At 37.4% G+C, this 20680-nt stretch overlaps 3 protein-coding genes across 5 annotated transcripts; 2 read left to right on the plus strand and 1 right to left on the minus strand.

Moving 5' to 3' along the window:
• The first annotated feature begins 202 nt into the window (after window positions 1-202).
• Window positions 203-5086, plus strand: LOC137958509 (protein ORANGE-LIKE, chloroplastic-like). 2 transcript variants are annotated; one of them, XM_068805563.1, is made up of 8 exons: window positions 203-466; window positions 2483-2597; window positions 2762-2878; window positions 3008-3094; window positions 3940-4016; window positions 4165-4292; window positions 4415-4551; window positions 4767-5086. In XM_068805563.1, the coding sequence occupies exons 1-8, from the start codon at window positions 255-257 to the stop codon at window positions 4842-4844; spliced, it is 951 nt and encodes a 316-aa protein (XP_068661664.1). In that variant the 5' UTR covers window positions 203-254; the 3' UTR covers window positions 4845-5086. The 2 variants fall into 2 exon arrangements, with proteins under 2 accessions (XP_068661664.1, XP_068661665.1); XM_068805564.1 differs by lacking the exon at window positions 203-466 and adding an exon at window positions 1312-1462.
• Window positions 5087-5467: 381 nt separating this feature from the next.
• On the plus strand, window positions 5468-14273 carry LOC137958508 (kinesin-like protein KIN-5C). Of its 2 annotated transcripts, XM_068805561.1 has the most exons (23): window positions 5468-5686; window positions 5764-5893; window positions 6275-6433; window positions 6578-6927; window positions 7226-7364; window positions 7503-7600; window positions 7718-7874; window positions 9044-9113; window positions 9192-9268; window positions 9472-9525; window positions 9631-9711; window positions 9791-9902; window positions 9979-10065; window positions 10134-10309; window positions 11854-12015; window positions 12147-12254; window positions 12337-12495; window positions 12579-12662; window positions 12739-12944; window positions 13066-13167; window positions 13258-13367; window positions 13529-13680; window positions 13788-14273. In XM_068805561.1, the coding sequence occupies exons 1-23, from the start codon at window positions 5628-5630 to the stop codon at window positions 13986-13988; spliced, it is 3033 nt and encodes a 1010-aa protein (XP_068661662.1). In that variant the 5' UTR covers window positions 5468-5627; the 3' UTR covers window positions 13989-14273. The 2 variants fall into 2 exon arrangements, with proteins under 2 accessions (XP_068661662.1, XP_068661663.1); XM_068805562.1 differs by lacking the exons at window positions 5468-5686; window positions 5764-5893 and having other exon boundaries at window positions 6338-6433; window positions 6591-6927; window positions 13788-14272.
• A 4133-nt stretch (window positions 14274-18406) lies between these two features.
• LOC137958564 (auxin-responsive protein SAUR15) lies at window positions 18407-18769 on the minus strand. Its single transcript, XM_068805630.1, has one exon. The coding sequence runs from the start codon at window positions 18767-18769 to the stop codon at window positions 18407-18409; it is 363 nt and encodes a 120-aa protein (XP_068661731.1).
• Window positions 18770-20680: the final 1911 nt, after the last annotated feature.

Below are 20680 nucleotides of genomic sequence, written 5' to 3' on the forward strand. Positions count from 1 at the left end.
AAGTTGATTTGGAGGTGAGATTAAAACCATTATGAGGAAAATTCAGTCAATTATCTGTTCAACAATTACAATTCATCAAATTGATCACTCGTTAACGAAAATCAAGAGTAAGAAAGCAGTTTTGTATATTTATAACCAACGGTCGGCATTTTTGTCTGCATGCGGCGACGGATTCTGCTATAAGATTCGACTTGCTCGAGTATAAAGCGTATAAAGCTGACAACAATTCCAGTTCACCTCCCGAGCTGAGAGACATGAGCTGGGCCAATCTGCTCCCTACGCTTCCGTCAGCATCCCCATCGAAGCCTCCATCCTCGAATGTTCTAGTTCTGTTCTCGAGCTGGCCTCCGAAAAAATTAAATGGCTGGAGAGCGTTTTCCGGGGGTAGCTCTCGATTTCGGCTGGTTTGCGCTTCAGGGAAGGACTCGTCTTCTCCGAATTCTGTTAACGGGGATAACATGTCCAGGTTTTTCTACACGTTTCCTGGTTTTTATTTTTCTGGGTCTTCTTACACCTTGTTTTTATTTCTTCTTCTTTTCCTACAATCGAGTGTGCTTGTGACGATGTCTGAGAAAAGTATGGCTTTTTTGGAATAGAATTATATTTACGTTCACAATTTTTTAATTTACAGAAGATTTGGATTTTATCAACATTTTCGCTTAGTATTGCGGGAATTTGGAGGAATTTCGTCCACTGCATATGTGTTGAGTTTTTTCCTTCCAGTGGAACTAAAGTATTTCTCGAATTTCTAGATGAATCAGTGTAGCGTTTGGGTAACCCGCATAGAGCTCAGATATGAACATAAAATCAAATTGGGACTTTTTTTAGTTACTCTAATATTATTTCTGTCAACTCTTATCTACTATGGTATCAATCTTAACTTACCTTGGCAACCAATTACTTCTAACAAATATATTCCTTCTGTACCTGACTCAAATTTATCTTTTTTGTTCAGGTGAGGAATGTAAAGATCCTTTGTTACCCCTTACTGTCTGGCACAAAGAATAAGGATCGAATGTTAAACATCATTCTGCTATTGAAAAGTGTGAAAAACCCAAGCATTTTGCTGGTTGCGGAGGCTTGCAGTGCAGGAAATACTAATACTCTATGTACCTGCAAAAGTTACATGAGGAGTCATGCTTAACTTAAAGCAGCAGGCTTCTGTGAGCCTTATTGTGACTTTGTTGATCTAATGACTTCCCCCTACAAATCTCCACACAGAAATAAGTGAACTTTTCTTTGACTATCACTAGTCACAGACTTTCAGTTATTTGGAGCCTTTGCCATTCAAAAAGAAGAAAAATATTTTGCCTAGTGTTTTTTTCTTCTAATGTTTTAAGGAGTCTACTGTAGCCGTCAATGCTTTAAGCTGAGCAACTCCTAACAGTCTCCTCCACTGTTGCATTGGATTCATGTGATGATGAATTGGAATGGCTTTGGATATGGAGGAAGGAACACTCAGGTAGACTAATATGGAACTGCGCTGATCATATTATCCAAAGGTAGTCACTGGAGGTTTTCATGGAATAGATGAGAGAGGTCTTCATAGAAGTTCTTAAAAGAAAACCTTGATGCTTTCTAAATAACTGAAGATTCCATGAAATAAGGGTAGAGCAAGAGCTTTTAGTGTATATGGCATTTCTCATTTTCTTTACAAGGGTCAGGAGAACTGAAAGAATGATCTTTCTTTAGAAATGAGAAATTGACTTTTAAGTGAGTAATTGTCGAGATATTGGTTCTAAGACCAAGATAAATTTTTTGAGTGGATCATATACAACCAAAATTAACCTTGTTTGATCTTAGATTTTTTGTCAGTATTATGAGCAGCTTCCTCATAATATTGCTACCTATTCTCACCATTATTTCTTTGCCTGCCATCCCCAGGCCATCAGTGTTACACAGAAAACTTTAGGTTTATGAGTACTTAATTATTTGCACCTAGTTTGTTTCTGTGGATAGTCATTTGTGGTGAAATTAGACTTGTGTTTCAAAGATTGTCAATTCCTTTAGCAGATAATATTAGTTGTCTTTCAGGGTATCTTATCTGAAACAAATGTTTCTGAAAAGTTTTAGTTTGCTGTAGCTTTGTAATCAAAGTCATGGTGGACTTTGAGAACAATGAGGAATGATAAATTAGCCTTTGTACTTTACTTCTTTCTATTTCGTTAAGTGTGATAACATATAACTCTATGGAATATTTGGCAATAAAGGTGGATTTTGTATTAGTTTTTGGTTTCACATTTGTTCTAGAACAACAAAGACATCCTACGCAAACATTGCTGTTGAAATTTTTCTTAAAAGCAAAATTTCCAAAATAAAAATAAAAATGAAAGCATATTATTGTTTTTTATTTGGGATGGAAGGTCATAATAGTACGTTCCTTGCTTATGCTCACTTATTCAGAATCCAAGCTGATATTGCTGTTTATATTTAGAGTCCACAATGGTTTACACTCACACAGTTAGTGTCTTCTTATGGGTAGCTTTTGCATTATAGAAGGGCCAGAGACTGTTGAGGATTTTGTGCAGATGCAGTCACAAGAGATTCAAGAAAATATAAGGAGTCGCAGAAATAAAATTTTTCTCCTTATGGAAGAGGTGACTCTTAGAAGTTTCTGTATGTCCAGTTGAGATTATTCTTGATACCCTTCTGTGATTCCTTAAATTTCTTAAAGAGTATACATAGGAATTGTCTTGCCGAAGTAGTTTTAAATTTTCCCAGGAACTGTGATATAACCTCAACATGGTTCTACTCTATCCAGGTCAGGAGGTTAAGGGTGCAGCAGAGGATAAAGAGTTGTGACTCTAGTAATGAAGATGGTGAGGCAGAGGACGAGATGCCTGACATGCCATCATCCATCCCCTTTCTCCCTCACATGGTGATTGTCTTCACTGCCATTGTCTTTTGTTTTCTTGTGCCCCTATTTCATTTATAAAAGTGGCAGGTTTTATTGATATAGTTTCCTAATAAACTGACATGCTAACTTTGTGGATTTTTCTCAATGTAGACCACAAAAACATTGAAACAGCTGTACCTCACAAGCTTTTCAATTATAACTGGAATAATTGTATTTGGAGGCCTCATTACACCAGTTGTAAGTTGAACTCTTTTGCGCTGTTACCACTTTTTTCATTCATGACAGTTAAATCTAAATAAGAACATGATTGTCTTGCACATATTTCTTTGCAAGAACATGACCTTTCCTGTTAAAGGTATAAATGCAAATGCGTCTTATTGGTGATATGATGGTGGGGAGAATTTTTTTTTAACGAAAATAAAAAGAAAGAAAGATATCACAGTTGTTCCATTTAGTTCCTTGACGAATTTAGACTTCTCAGATGAGATTGAACTGTATGTCCTAACTAGAGACTACGCCCTTACATAGAAGCTGGACTAGTTTTTCTCAGTGTGAAAGTTTGTTTTGCATTTGCACAGGTGGGTCATTGTATGGGCACCTTGGCCTAGATAAATCAGTTTACTTAGTCTTGACTATTCTTTGAGTAAGATGGGTGCTCAACTCAATTTTGATTCACATAAACAAATTAAACTGTGAATACATAGATTTTGTCTTAACTGATACATATTAATTGAAAAAATAGTTTGGATGCTGAAGTAAATGTTGATAAATAATTTAAAATAAAGTTGAAATCATTATGTTAAAGTACATAGAAATACTAGTCATTGTAATCACCAATAATTTCATGTGCCAGAACCCTGCTTGTCGATAATGCACATATGACAAATACTTTATGAGCATTATGTTGAATTTTTGGCCAATTTGGTATTTTGTTGTTTTTCAAGTTCTTTAGGTGCATTGTTCGCATTGTTTCTCGTAATGGTTGTTTCTTGTGTTGAGACTTGAGAGATAAGTTAATGATTTTATCCCTCCAAGGCTTTGCCACTGTCACAAAATAAGGTTTATGGTGTTTGTATTTGCAGCTGGAGCTCAAACTAGGTTTAGGTGGTACATCGTATGAAGATTTCATAAAAAGCATGCATCTACCACTACAATTAAGGTGTGTACTTTGTTTCTTTGTGTTTTCAGTGTCAAATCAAGCTTTTGGTTTTCCTTGAGTTTTTCTCATAAGCTTTACTTAGTATTGCTCATAATCATTTCCTGCATTTTCCTAGTGCTTTACTGATTTGTTTGTACCTTTCATTCAGTCAGGTGGACCCAATTGTGGCATCCTTTTCAGGTGGAGCAGTAGGTGTTATTTCGGCCTTAATGTTGGTCGAGGTTAACAATGTTAAACAACAAGAAAAAAAAAGATGCAAATATTGCAGTGGAACCGGTATGCACAAGCTCTCTCTAAATATTGTTGGTATCAATATCATTCTAGGTTTCCAATAAGATGTACTACAGCTGGGGAAACAAAATTTTTTTTTCTTACCTGGCTCACTATCTCTGATTTAGGGTACCTGGCCTGTGCACGATGTTCTGCAAGTGGAGTTTCTTTGAGCATTGAACCAGTGATGATTCCCCATGGCTCCAGCCATCCTTTGCGTGCGCCAACAACTAAAAGATGTCCAAATTGCTCAGGAGCAGGGAAGGTTTGGAATCTCAATATGTTTTCTGACAATAGGCATCACTAACTATTAACTCCATAATCAGCCACCACCTCATTAGTTGGTTGATTTTGGGTTGGTGACTTGATTCCCTGGATGATTCTCCTGCACTTCAGTGTTTTGGGGATATTAAAAATCTTTTGACCAAACTTATAGAATATGCATTTGAATGAATTGATTCAATTTTCCTCATGTCCCAGGTAATGTGCCCAACATGTCTATGTACTGGAATGGTTATGGCAAGTGAACATGATCCTCGCATAAATCCATTTGACTGATAACCAGAGGAGGCATTTATTTGACAGCACTGGGTGCTTCAAAGTATCCAACCCCCTACTTCCAAGCTTTCTGGTAACTGCTGCAACTAGCCGGGGCTAAGTATGGGCAGAACATACTATTTACCCATTTCTGAAGTTGTATGGGCGTTCCTGTATTAAGGTGTTACTTGGTTACGTATGAAAACTGTGTCAACTGTTAGTAATCAACAGGGCAGTAAAAGGTTTTTCAGCAACGAGGTTCACTTGGAGATTTCATTTTTTCTTTTTTCCTGCTTCGCACTGTAAATGTAGTTCCTGTTGAGAAGCTAAGTTGCCTACATCTGGGTGAACTTTAGGAGGGTTCGGTTCAAAGCTTGTCATCCTCATCAATAGACAGAAGGCAAAGGAAGGGAGTAAAGGTGGCAATTTTACCTGATTACCCAATTACACGCTTTATATGTTGAATTATGAAAGGATATAAAAAGAAAAATCTTTACCCGTTTATGAATTTGGGCCTACTTACCCGATTACTTGACTCATCTCTATCCCCTAAGCAACAAACGGGCTTCAGAGGAGGAAAACTATCGGGGCCTAAATAGAATGTTGTGATTGGGCTTGGGCCATCGTTTTAGTTCCCCAGGAGATCCAGATCCATATGTAAAAGAGGCGCTCAGATCGAAAATTCAAATTTAGGCCGACTCCACTGACCCGCTCTTTCCCTTCTCCCCACTCCAAACCAGAGCCAAGAAAACTAGACAGTGCTTACTCTGTCGTCGGTCGTCCCATTTACCATTTCTCTTCGACATGGCTTGCCGTCAAGAGAGAGAGAAAGAGGTAAATGTGCAAGTGCTACTTCGCTGCAGGTAGTGTATCCAGCGGTTTTAAAGCTAGGGTTTTGCATTATTCACAGATTTTCACCATTCAGTTAATTCTTGTTCAGACCATTTAGCGAGGATGAGTTGCGGAATAATGCTCCCCAAGTCATTACCTGCAACGAATATCAAAGAGAGGTTGCGGTTACACAGAGCATTGCCGGAAAGCAGCTGGACCGGGTTTTTACTTTTGATAAGGTACTTTTGTCGGGTAAATTATGACATACATTTGTTCGACCGTTTTTAGATCTTTATGTTCACGCTTTTTTGAAGGATGGATCAGCTATACGCTTGGTTTTAGAGATCATTATGGTTGAAATTCGTTTGTTTTCGAATTACATAGTGTTCCACATGCAGTTAATGCTTCTCCCAAAAATGTTTAAATATGATTTCTTTCTGTAAAACAAAATACATTTAAGTAAATATGCATTATTTTTCCCACATTTGGTTTTTTATTTTTTTAATTTAGGGCTCAATTATAGTGAAATTGCCGAAGATGTCTTGAAATCTTTGTTAATGGTCTTTATTAAGCATTTCATTGTTGTCATTTTGTTAAAAAAGTAGTGGTTATTTGTGCAGGTATTTGGTCCCTCAGCCCAGCAAAAGGATTTATATCAACAAGCCATGGTGCCTATTGTAAAAGAAGTACTAGAGGGATTTAATTGCACCATTTTTGCTTATGGACAAACTGGCACTGGGAAAACATACACAATGGAAGGTGAATGCAAGAAGGCGAAGGTGAATATTCATTGGTTTCATAGATTCATTTAAATGTCCTTAAAGTGCTCTTTGCATCTATTATCTTGTTTTTTTTATATTTATTTATTGGTTTAATGGTATCAGAATACCAACTAGTCCTAAACCAGGTAAGTAAATTTGCAGAGTAGTCCTGCAGGGAAACTGCCTCTTGATGCTGGTGTTATACCCAGAGCTGTTAAGCAAATATTTGACACCTTGGAGAGTCAGAATGCTGAGTATAGTGTAAAGGTCACTTTTTTAGAGCTGTATAATGAAGAGATTACAGATTTACTAGCTCCAGAGGAACTGTCAAAGGCTGCTCTGGAGGAGAAGTTGAAAAAATCTCTCCTGTTAATGGAAGACGGGAAAGGAGGGGTTCTTGTAAGAGGTCTAGAGGAGGAGATTGTTACAAGTGCAAATGAGATTTTTACCCTACTAGAGAGGGGCTCTGCAAAAAGGCGTACTGCAGAAACCTTATTGAACAAACAGTCTAGGTAATTTTCTCCCTTTTTATGTCCTACTATATATCTGGTTCTCACATTGGTAAAACATTTTTTGGCCGGGTGAAGCACATTTAGGCTGACAACCTTATTGTTTTATCTGGTTTTGTTGGTTCCTTCCGACGTGGTGCCACAGAGCTATTTGTAATCTAGGAAGAAATCAACCTGTTGTTGTTATTTTCTTATTTAAATATGCCCAGTTACTCTCTCTCTCTCTCTCTCTCCTCTTCCCATAGAAATTGTGTTTTTCTACTTGGTAGTGACTTGAAAACATGTTTTGTACTTTTTTCAGTCGATCACACTCTCTTTTTACAATTACAATTCATATTAAAGAAGCAACTCCTGAAGGTGAAGAACTTATCAAATGTGGCAAGCTTAATCTAGTCGATCTTGCTGGCTCAGAAAATATTTCTCGATCAGGTGCAAGGGAGGTATAGTGATTCTGGCTTACTAGTATTTGACTCTGCCATAGAAAATATGTGTCTGTGTTCTCTTGTTAAAAATTTCAGTTTCAATGTGATTTGTTGAGCTCCCAAACAGCTATAAGGTTGTTTACTATGATTTTTCAGGGCCGAGCAAGAGAAGCTGGTGAAATAAACAAAAGCTTGCTGACTCTTGGACGTGTTATAACAGCTCTTGTTGAACACCTAGGACACATACCATACAGGTTCCAGTTTCTAACTTTAAAATTAGCTTTCATTTATAACACCTAGGATGTGTTATAAAATTATTTTTCTACATTACTTGTTTGCTGTCATGCTTTAGCTGTTGAATGAAAATGCAGGGATAGCAAGCTCACACGATTGCTTCGTGATTCATTGGGTGGAAGAACAAAGACATGCATAATTGCTACTGTCTCTCCATCAGTTCATTGCCTCGAGGAAACACTCAGTACATTGGATTATGCTCATAGGGCAAAGAATATAAAGAATAAGCCCGAGGTTTGTTAGGACCTCAAGATTCTCTAATTGCTGCTGTATTGGAATTTGGAAAGAGTGTTTAGTGCATTGATATGCAGCCTTTTCAGTAGACAGTTTTCATGATTTTATTGGTTAAAAAGTCATGTGCTTTGTCTTAGTGCAAAATTGATGCTATATGACCTGAAACAATATCCTTCATGCTTCATACACATGAAACACTTTCCTTTCCAGAAACTTCCTGACTGTCTGTTAGGTAAAGTTTATATAATGATCTGAGGGAACCAGTCAAATTCAGTAGAGTATTAGATCTTATACAGAACTCTACTTTTCAAATATTAGAACTGTATCTAGAGAATGATTTGTTGAGTGGGAAAAGTCTCCCTTTGATAAATATTAAGAGACCTTATTGGGTTATAAGCTGAGCAAAAGTCCTCTTAAGTGTCTAGTTATTCTGGGATAGAACCAGGCTCAATCTAACAGTGGTGTCAAAGTAGGATGTGTCCGTGAGCTGATGCCCAGTTTCTACTTTGTTGGGATTTTATGTGTTGTGTGCTTCGTTGGAAGTTTGTTTCACGTTTATGACATGTTATATGTAAGCCTGAACTTGAGCAGTGTTTAAGTGGGAACAATCCCACAGTGATAAATGTTAAGAAACCTTACTGGGTTATAAGGTTGAGCAATAGGTGTCCTAAGTGGTTAGTTATTTTTGGATAGAATCTGGTCAATCTAGCATGATTTACATATTTTTTAGACCATACTAAGACCATTAGGCACCATATATAATTATCAAATTTAGTTATGTTCTCCAAATATATGTCCTTTATTTCTTTCTCCAAATATAGGTCCTTTATTATGATGTGATACCGGTTGAACCTCTGACCCATGCCGATAGAAGTGGTCCTGGCCGAGCCACTTGTTCATTGGCTGGGGCAGTTTTACAACACTATAGGAAGCTATTCATAGTTTTATTTATTTATTTGTGACATCTAATTTCACCTATAAAGGCATGTCAAGCACCAAAAATTAAGCACATGGTAAAAAAGTTCTCCTTTGGGATGTAATTCCCCACACATTTTTTATAAATAATTATTTTAATATAACTACTTTTACATGCTACAGATGTTATTTTCTTTGTCATGAACAGATGTTTTCTTTCCTTTTTCATGATTATTTTATGTACCTGCATTTAGGTGAACCAAAAGATGATGAAAACAACTCTTATAAAGGACCTTTATGGAGAGATTGATCGGCTTAAAGCAGGTAATGTGCTTGCTTTATCAATGGGCACTCTCTTTTTCTGTGTATATTATATCTTAAGCATGATTATGTTGTTGTCAGAGGTTTATGCTGCTCGTGAAAAACATGGTGTCTACATACCTAAGGAAAGATATTATCAAGAGGAGAGTGAAAGAAAGGTATTTATGCTAGTTCCTTATGCTTAAAATAAAAAAAGGTTATTACTTGCCCTGTCATCTAACCTACATGACAACATATTAATTATGAACTTTCAGCAACTGGTTGTTCTAAGGTGTCTTACTCTTTAGTTCCAAACTCTCATACCGTCAATTCATGGTTCAATTCTACCTTCTGCTAATGTACTCTTTTTGGATGGCTCAAGGCAATGGCTGGTCAGATTGAGCAGATGACTGGATTACTGGAAACAAATCAGAAGGTTTGCTGTATCTGACTTGATCACATTTTAAATTTATAGGTTATTACCAGATATTTTATTTCAGCCATTTGAAAATCAACCACTGTTCAAACATCTTGTTTGCAGCAAATTGAAGATTTACAGGCAAAGTATGTCACAGAAGTTCAACTTTCCTCTTGTTTGAGCAGTAAACTTGAATCTACTGAGGTAAACAGAAACAACAGAATCTGTATTTTTGGTATTAGAATTGAAAGCATTAGACTTCCAACAAGATCAACATCTGCAGCAAATATTGGAAGAAACACGTAAATTATTAGCTGAAGCAAATGACAACCTGAAGAAGTCACACTATACTCTAAAGGAAAAGGAGTTTGTTATAACTGAGCAAAAGAAAGCAGGTCTGCATGTAGTGATTACTGTGTTTGAAAGTTTCACGAGCCTGTTCTGTATCTTAAGCTTCATTCTTTAATTCAGAAAATGCTTTGATGCAACAAGCTTGTGCCTTGCGTGCTGACTTGGAGAAATCTGTCCAGGATAATGCTTGTTTATTTCAGAAAATAGGTAAGTTTAATTGTTGGTTATTGTTGAAAAATAGTTCCTGGTTACTAATTAATATTCTGTTTCTGCAGCTAGAGAAGATAAGTTGAATGCTGAGAATAGGTATGTGGTGAATGATTTCCATGTGGCACTTTCGGAGCATATTGGCACCCTTTGCAGTACTGTTGCAGAGTCTATATCCAAGCAAAAGGAACATCTTCAATGTGTTGAGAAACTCTGTCGGTCATGTTTACACTCCCATGATATGGTACTTTTCCCACTTCTGTCGCCAAGAAGATTATGCCATTTCTTTTTTACTTATGCTTTCTTTGAGGATATGGTAATTGACAATAATTGAATTATTCATAATTGTTCCAGATTTAACTTCATTCACATAGTTAATTTAATGCTTTTGGTTTCACGATTACTTTTTTGGGGATTTGTACATAAAACATGTTTAGACTTAAGGAAGCAAAGTTGAATGTTTCCTCTAGAGTGTGGGATATGTATGTTTTATAACAACTGAAAAAAATTACAATCTGTATTCAAGTTTGATGAGTAAAACTTGAAGGAGAAAAAGTAGGGTTTCTGCATCTATTAAGAAAAATAGCAAACATAGATTCCACGAGAGAACCAAAACTAGAACCAGTGTGATAAAACCCGGCACGGAGCGGTCAATCCTTTGGCATTTGCTGGTTTGATCTGCTGACCCGGCTCTGGAAGCTGAGTTGCTCTTCCACTCACGCACAACAAGGGGGATCCCCTTTCTCATAAATTACAGAGAGAGGGGGGAGGGGGGCTGCCTCTCCTGCTCTTTTGGTCAGCAGGAGAAGGACCCCTGCTGTGTAGACCAATCTCTTAATTTACAGTGGGAGAAAAGAGGGGAGGTCTTGCCTCTCCTCTCTCCTTTGGTTGGCAGGATTTTCTTTTCTGATGTTTATTTTTTATTTTTAATAAAATGTTGATATCATTATGACATCAGCACCAGTTCAATTGGCGATTAAACCTCGTTGAATTGGACCCGGCCACCTCACCTGTTTCATGTTTTATGACCAGAACTTTATTCAATGGCAAAAATCTAATTTCTGTGTTACATAGCCTTTTAAGATCAATAAAATTGGAAACTCCTATGCTGTCCATTCTGGGAAATAGGCTCAAATTAGGAGTCACTAAATCTAATTTCTGTGTCACATAGCAGGGCCTTTTAAGATCAACAAATTTGGAAACTCCTATGCTGTCCATTCTAGGAAATAGGCTCAAATTAGGACTCACTAAATCTAATTCTATTTGTTGGAAAAGAAATTCAAAATAGAAAATCACTTCTAATCTACAAAGTTGCTAATTTTATACTTCTCTAATTTAGAAACAAAGACCCAAATTAAAAACACGAAACTACTAATTGAAATGGCTTTCTAATTGTTGCTTTTATCCAAAATAGCAAATATCAAGTTGTTATTTATGTGATACTTCCCATCAAATCAGTACGTTGCTTGTCCAATAAAACTTCTATTTTAGTAAGCTTGAAATAAGAAAGTGCAATTTAGAGAATCTATCTAATTTAGGATATTCTGTTCTTGTAAGTTATCCTAAATTTGGAAAGTCAGTTTTTTTTTTTTTTAATTTCTTGCTTCTTTTTCCATAAACATGTTCGCCTTTGGGATGATCTCTCGTCTTTAGATATTCTTCAGCTAGATCTTTCACTTTATAATGTTATGAAGTACAATAATTTAATTTTTCATAAATTTTGGGTTTTTTTTGGCATGTGTTATATGTGTTTTCCTGTGCTATATTATGGCTATTACTCTTTGGTAGTCAGTGGAAGAGCTGAAGGAAAAGGTAGCAGCTTCAAGGTCTTTGTATCTTTCTCATGTTGAAGGCATTCAGAATGTGGTGCGCTTGCATCAGGCAACCAGCAATGCTAATTTGGAGGAGCTCGGGACGTTGTCTTCCACTAACCACAGTTCTCTTGAGGAAGTGAGCCACTAATAGTGTCTTTCATCTTGAAGAGAAAAGAACTCTTCAAGACTTACCAGATTTTGTCTGTATACTTCTTATATGGTCATTTCTGATTTTCAAATACTTGTTGCAATTTGCGTATGTATCAGTTTTTAGCTTTAGAGGTTGGAGAAGCAGATTTAATATTTACGACTCTGCAAGGGACCTTATCGAATCACCAAGTCGAGGTTGCTTCCTTCGCTCATGAATTGCGTGAGGTGTGTTTTAAACATGGGTTTCTTTCTTTTCTGTTATCTGTTTACTTTCTTCTCATTCTTTTTTTCTCATTTATTTTAACAGAGATTTGATGCTGATAGTAAACATATAAAGGAGACATCTGAGTACATTGTGGATCTACTTGAGACTCTTAAAGAAGAAACTCAAGAGTTTCAATGCCATGCTAGTTGTGCACATGAAGATCAAATAAACGTCATTGATGATTTCCAGATGACCTATGAGGTGGGCAATCTGGAATATAAACAAAAAATCCTTTTGTTCATTCCAGTATCTGTCTCCTTATTTTTTGGAGAGTGGACATGCAGGAACAATCTAGGTCTGAAGCAGAAAAGCTTTTGGCTGACATGACTAGTTTGCTGTCTGGTCACTTATTTCGACAGAAAGTGGTGGTATGCTGTTTTGAGTCCAGAACTTCTATTATGTCTCTGTTATTTGTAGGAATATATTCAATAGTCTTATGGGCAGGTTGACATGAGACTCGGCCAACTTAGAGATGCAGCTATTGTGAGCAAAACATTTGTAGATGAACATTCGTCCAAGATGAACAATATTACATGTGATGCTAAAAGGAAATGGCACACATTTTCCAGTCAAGCAGAAAACAAAGCTGAAGAGTCTCGGGTATTCATGGCAGCCAAACATTGTTGCATGGAAGGTCTCCTACAACAAAGGTCATTTTGTCTTTTATTATGAAGCTGTGTTCTTCAACCATTGCTATTCTCTGGTTTCCTCGTATAATTACTGGTTTTTGTTCCGTTTTTTATATTGTATTGTTGTGGTTGTCTTGCTCAGTGTTGGCACAGGTGATAATGCATCCAAACACTTCAAGAAGACAATTGAAGCTATTAATGAGATGGGAAGTAGGAGTGTTTTGGCCATGGATTCTTGTGTTAGGTCAGTAATCTATTTGAATTTGAATTTTCTCCATTTAAAATTGTCAAGTAAATCTCCTTTGTTACTTAAGAGTACAATCACTTTGACCAGGAATGCTGTCATTGCTAATGCGCAACATGATTCGGAGATTAGTTCAGCACGATATGTGACAGAGGCAGAAACTGCCAAGAACAGTGATGATATGCTCCAACACTTTGAGAGTACGTTTATCATGTCATTTTGTTGGACGATCTGGTTCATTAATATGGTTGTTATCGTGAAAGATTCGATATGTAATCTACACTTAATCTAATCAAAGAATTTGAGGGATATGTGTGCATATTTGTGAAGGTTGATGTTAATATGTCAAAATTTGTTATAGGGGTATTGCAGCGTGAGCGGCAATCAAATTCCGGAATTGTGGAAGCCGTGGGAGCCCATAGTGACACACTTCAGAATTTGCAAGAGGGCCATGCATCGAAGGTTATGGAAATTGAACAACATGCTCGAAATACCCTCCAGCACCAATACATGGTACAATGATGCATCCTGTCTTTTAAAACGAATTTCAGTTTTTCTTTTGCCTTTTGCCTTTTTTTTCAGATCCAGCTTTGCTGAATGTTAATGTTCAATGTGTCCAGGACTATGAACCAAGTGGCACCACGCCTTCTAGGTGTGACACTGATGTTCCAAGCAAATTAGTCATCGAATCTTTACGAGCTATGCCCATGGAAGCGCTCCTTGAAGAATTTCGGGAAAAACATCCCCACACATCAGCTACCAAGGAACCAAAGCCCTCTCCATCTCTTATACCACGATTGCCTCTAGCTCATCTCAACTGAAACAGAAGATCTGGTCATACATGAGGGTTTTTCCATAGTGTTTTTTTTTTTTTTTTTTTTTTGTATTTTATTATAGTTCTGGTATGGTGGTGGGAGAAAAGAGGAATATTTTTTTTTGTGAAATGTGTTTTCAAATAATCCTACCTCACGATTGCAGTTTCGAATTTGATCCTCCTGTAGTGGGTGTCCTGTTGTAGATCAACATAAGCCGGACGTTTTGATTGTTCAGATCTTTCCACGACTTAACGCTAGCCTTCGATTCAATTGATCTTCTTTCTTCACCAGTCGTTCGAAATCTCTTCGTGGAGTGTCTGGCTTCGTTTTCCTTCGGAGGCCTTCCAGTTTCCTTCTTGTGAGACCAGCTCCCCAAGTCTTGCAAGGTGGTCCACCTCGGCGCTCGGCCAGCACGCGGTGCGCTTCCTCTCAGACGTCGCTTGGAGGGAGATGGTGCTTAACGCGGCGTGGGAGATTGGTGGGGACAGAGAAGCTGCTGTGGTGGGCGTACCGGTTTGGAGCCCATATGGATGGCCAAGTCAAGGTCGATCGGATTTTCCTCGAGGCCATCGAGCAGGAGAACCGGCTTGGGTTTGGGCTTCTGAATCCAAATCTTTATCTTTCGGCCGCTGGAACGTATACACGATCTCTAAGTGGTGTATTCCTGTCACCAAAGAATTTAAACTGTATAGTGTCAGCAGATAACGTTTATACTCTTCCATATAAACGAAAGGGAATTTCACTTAAATATTCATTTAAAATAAAATATTTTAAAAAATACCGACATCATCAAAATATTTCTAAAACTATCCAATTTTGACCTATCAAATGCCTATATGTGCCGTCAAAAGCGACACATAAGCTTTGACTGCTTATGTGTCGCCACATCATCTATGCAATAAACACATTCGACACGTCATCTGCCATGTCATTATTTTACCATGTCATTTGCCATGTAAGCTGAGACGTCATTAAATAAAAATTAAATATATTTTTTAAAAAAATCAGATACTTTTTTTATTACCTAATATCTACAATATTGGACATTTAGGGTTTGGGAAAAGTAATAAATGTTATGTCTCGAAGCCTAAAAATTATTTTAGAGTTTAAAAATATAATTTATTTGTATAATTTTTATCATATTATTTAAAAAATAATAAATTATTAAAAATATATATTAGTTAATTAAAAATCTTACAACACTTTTTATTATCAATTAAAAATTTATTAACTGAAAAAATATAAAAATTTTACTTGAGTTTAAAAAATAAATGTACCGGTACACTTTTTATTACCTTATATTTAAAATAATAAGTTATAAAAAATCTTACTCTTACCATTTTAACACCTTTTTATTATTGATTTAAAATTTATTTTAATAAATTTTTTTGAAAATTTTAGTTTTGAGTTTAAAAATCAAATTTATCAATACGTTTTTTTTCAAATTTATTTTTACCTTATATTTAAAATAATTAAAAATAAAATAAATATATAATTAATTTAAAAAATTTACTCTTACTAATTTAACATATTTTATTATCGATTTAAAATATTTTTTAATTTTTTAATTTTTTGAGAGGGGGGCATCGTCGGCGAAGTCTGAGGCCGAGCGGCGGTGAGAGGGCGAGAGGAGAGGGGGAAAGAAGAGAGGATAGGAGGTCGAGGCCAAGTGACGACAGCGAGAGGAGAGACAGCAAGGCCAGAGGAGGCCGAAGCAAAGCGGCGGCGGTGAGAGGGCGAGAGGAGAGGAGAGGAGAGGAGGCCGAGCGGCGGCGGCGAGAGGGCGAGAGGAGAGGGGGTGAGAGGAGAGGAGGCCGAGCGGGGCGGTGAGAGGGCGAGAGGAGAGAGAAAGATGGGAGGGGAGACATAAGGAATTTAAAATAATTTATTTTGAAATATTTAATGACGTGTCAACTTACATGGCAAATGACATGGTAAAATAATGACATGGTAGACGACGTGTCAAATGTGTTTACTACACAGATGACGTGGTGACACATAAGCAGTCAAAGCTTATGTGTCGCTTTTGACTGCACACATAGGTATTTGACCGGTCAAAGTTGTGTAATTTTAAAAATATTTTAATAACGTCAGTATTTTTAAAAATATTTTATTTTAAATAAGTATTTAAGTAAAATGAGCAAGTCGTATAAACTGACGACGTCGGCACGCTGCAAGTCCAATCCTTCTTTCCGTTTTTTGTCAACGGAAAGATTCGCTAAAGAGCTGAAGCTTGAATCCCAGTAACCCGTGCTAAATGTGTAAACGAGGAAACTAGTAGTCAAGGTTCAATAATGACAGCTGTGGGCGTCAGAGAGTGTTTGATCATAGTCTACATTTAAGAAAGAATGAATACCCATTGTCAGGCAATTGTTGATTCGGAACGGGGACAACTATGAACCCATTATTGCCCATGCTGATCTCTCTTTTCCTCGTCTCTCTCTATCTCTATGCTAACTTCATTTTCTTTTAAGACGGTCATCTGCTGACGAAATCATCGAGTTCATAACGTATTTAAAATCGTCTTGAGACCGAACTCAAATCATCTATTAATGTGTATCCTACTTGAATGAAGAGTCATAGAACTCCTAATCCTTCCATAAAATCAGAGTTTTTGAAGATTATATCAGAAAAGAACTGCTCTCTTCCAAAGCGAGCAATAAGTCGTCGAAATGGTACTGATTAAGAAGAATTTCAAGCAAAGATCCTCGAGGGTAGCTGGACTGGAACGTCGCAAATTCAACAAAGAGCTGAAACCCAGTTTTAAATGTGAAAAAGGGTTGCATGAGCTTTGAAGTTTGAAGTATAATGTTGAATCGGTTGATTTCCTCCGAATCCCTTATTGAATTGGAGAATTGACAAGGTGTGAAGCCGTGAGAGGAACTAATATTCATGAAAATGTATTACTCTAAGAGAAAACAATATTGCTCCTGTTGAAGGTGTGGCAGTGGCAGCCTGACCATTTGAAGGATAAGAAAAATTAGCAATCTACTCATCAGTGGCCACTTTAACGTAAGACTCTTGAATTCTCCTGATATTTTAGTCGTTCACTTATATAGAATTTGCATGAATAGACAAGCTCGATTCCATCTTATCCTAAGATGATGCAGATCAACTAATAACCCATGCGAAGTAGTGAGATTTCAAACCTTCTAATCGTGCAGAGTTACAAGAGTCTGGTTTTTATTTGAAGCTTGATTTCAAGTGCTTTGTGGGCGATTTGGCAACCCCAACGCTCATAAAATTCTGGGTGGCAGAATAAAGAAAAGAAAACTCGTCCATGATGAGTCCCTCCTGCCAAGGATCAAAGCTTTTATGAAGGCCTCATGAATTTGTCTTGCATTACGAATTAACTCCTTGTCTTCAGCATTCACACCCATTTAATATTTTTTAATGTAGCCAATTTTCGTGTACGGCAATCACATTCCCGTATGCTAATCCGTCTAAATCGACTTGTTTAATCCTTCAGCCTTTTGCAGACCTACCAGTCCTGGAACTGGAAGTTGCAGTTAATTAATATTGTTTTTCTTTGATTCTTTCTTTATACTCATCGTGCTGATCAGACACATTCGCCCAACTTCCCCTCTTATCCTGCTTTATTTCTCTGCCAGATCTTTCTTTATTCAAGTCTGGAAAAAAAAAACCAGATTATCTGCAGACGTTTCCTCCACAAACTTGTTTTGGCGGAATGAAGAATTCATTAATGTTTTGTCTCTGAGACCTGTAAGCTGAAGTGTTTTCAGTTTGAAGAATCTGGATATGTTCATGATCAGACAAACGGTAAGAAACAGAAAACAAGTATATGCCAGAAGGTGATACAAATCGTACCTCTGGCCGGCCGGTAGTTAAGAAGGCTCCTTACGAGGAAGAACAGTGAAGATGCGACAAAGACGCGCTAAACAAGGATAGATGAAAGATTTTTATATCAGGAATGAACAGTTTTTCAGTTATTCCATTCCGCAGTAGCTGGCAATCTCCGTTGTTCAATTTCGGTGCGCAATTAAACACAAGATGATGACAACTTTCATCAATCATTGTAAGGTACAAAATTCTCGCTTGAAGAAACTCTAAAAGTAATATTTACAAACAAGAGAGGAAAAAACTGATCTCAATCAGACTCGTTCGATGAACAATGCTATTTCTTCTCTTTGATCATCTCAGAAGCAAGAGAGTGTTGAATCTGTTACATGTGGAAAGGCCGTTTTTAAAGAGAAACGAAAACCCGTCAATCGGAGATTAATTTCTATATCCATGAGATTACCAGAATCTAACTAACCAGATTCCTAAGAAGAATTCAACCTACAGGAGAACGATGGACTCCCCTAGACATCTACAATATCCGATCACAATCTCAGCAGAACCCAAAATCTGCTGGTTTCTGCGATTCAACTTTACAATTCTACAAAAGGGTATTCGGATTCCAGCTACAAGAACTCATCGACCAGCCTCTCAATATCAAACTGCCCATGACAGCACTCCACAACGCTCACCACCTCTTCGAAGATGGAGACGCTACAAGGTACCACCAACCCATTTGTCTGCTCAAATCCGTACTCTTTGTACGCCTTTTCGAGCAGCATCTTGAAGAGCGGATGAGAGAGAAAGCTCGTGGGCACTACAAACCTCTGCCGCTCGTCCCCAACGTAAACCGCCAAGAAGCCGATGGGCGTCGTCTGTGAGATGTACTCATCGGAGGAATGGCGCATGAGAGCTTCATATTGCGGTTGCTGCCGACCCGCCCCTCTGATGCCCTTCACCTTCTTGGCCAGCTTCATCACCTTCTCCATCTTCATCATGAGCACTTGATATAATTTCTCGTTCTGGGTTGATCGACAGGGAAGATACCTTCCAGGACGAAAAAGATGACTTTTAGACAAGGATGGCGAGCTACAGAGGGAGTGGTCCTGTTTCCATAGCTGTAGGCAGAAAGATTGATGGGGTCGATGGCCTTTTGTACTGTTCTGTGTAGGGAATGTTACAAAATTTTCAAAGCCTACGAGCTCCGATAGGCTGTTTATTTTTCAGTCCTTCTCTTGACTAAGGAAACGGAATCTCGGCTTTATTAAAATGTCAAATCTTACCTCAATGGACTGAGCTCTGCACGACTCTTCAAAAATTTGAAGATCAGGACCTTCGTAGCAAACCTCAAAAGCTCTCCTGGAAGCTTGATCGTTCGAGAACTAACAGCATCTTTTATACAGATTAAATTTTTGGCTTTGGTAGTTCAATCTTTTGTTTAACTTCAAGAGTAGCAAATCCACTTCTGGGAACGAGCAAAACAAAGCGTGGATGGTTCCCCAGTCATTAACCGATAATTTTTCTGTATCAGGGAGAAGGTGGAATGGGACGTTAGAGATAACGTATCACAGAGATTATTCTTTTCTTTTGTTCAACTGGGATGTAAGAGGAATAAGAGAGAAAATCCTTGCTCTTCATGGTCGTTTCACGAAGTTGGCAGCATTATCGATCGTTTGAGGAGGAGAATAATTAAGGAAAAATGTTGTCTAAAAAACGGAAACGTGAAGGAGAGAAATGGTGGCTAAGTGATTCGAAGAAAGGAAAAACAAACCCGAAAACAAATAACAAGATTTAAACAAGTGCGCCTCAAAGGGGAAATTACATCCTATCTTCCGCCGCTGCTATAATCTACTATGAAAAAAAAATAATATACAAGAAAAATCGCACTTAGAGGTTTTTCTCTAACCTCTTGGGCTGTAACTCTAGATACTCCTCGGATTAAGATGATTAAACCCTATGAATGACATCCCTCGATTATAAAGAGAAAATTAGAACAACCACGATACAAGAATAAAGTTCTCAAACTACCCTTAATGAAACAACAACCAATATATCGTGGATCGGATAGGGGGACTCCAACCCCTACAACAACCTTACCGCGAAAATCGATCCACAACCAACTCAGCGTAAGGCGTTGATTAGACTCTATAACTTAACAGTGCAAGCGAGCAAGTAACTGGGGACAAAAGGTAGGAAATGGTCGTTCACCAGTCACCACTCGCCTTCCGTGGCCTTTCTCAATCGGTTCAACTGATCATTTCATTCATTTTCAAAATCCCAGCAAAGCTATTGTACTTTCCTTGTTATTTATCTTATTCAAGAACTAAACATGTATGAAATTTATAGGCCATCAACGTCTCATGTTTCCTAGTAAAAAACTGAAATTAAACTTCTAAACTTTTTTTTTAAAAAAAACTAAATTTTCTATTGGGATTACATCCCTTAATCACCCATGATCTCTAGAAAATCCATATTTCGCTATTTGCTTAGATTAACTAGGATTTAAACATCCTCCATTAACTAATCTTTCCAAGAAAAATAAATTTCACCTAAACCAAAAAACCTACATAGCTCATTACTTCAATTAGCTTCCCCTTAAGCTAAGAATGTTTTGCTAACACTTGCTAACTCGTGGAGTGCACGATGATAAGACATGTTAATTATTAATTTATCTATTCAGAGCCTATCCATGGATGAAGCTTCGTTGAAGTATCTAACTTTAAATATTATTAATAGACTTGGGTAATTTCAGTGAATCCAACTACTGCATCATGGGCTCAATTGAAGTATTTAATTAGAATTTAATCTTAAATAATCTTAAATAATCTTAATGCAAGTGTTTGTGGGCTGAAATGTAATCGGCCCAGTAACATCCGGGCCCTCCTCCTTCGGTCAAAATA

Source organism: Aristolochia californica, unplaced genomic scaffold (assembly GCF_029961685.1).
Source record: "Aristolochia californica isolate CCGP_79_NKW_82.1479 unplaced genomic scaffold, dmAriCali1.0.hap1 SCAF_3, whole genome shotgun sequence".
NCBI lineage: Eukaryota > Viridiplantae > Streptophyta > Magnoliopsida > Piperales > Aristolochiaceae > Aristolochia > Aristolochia californica.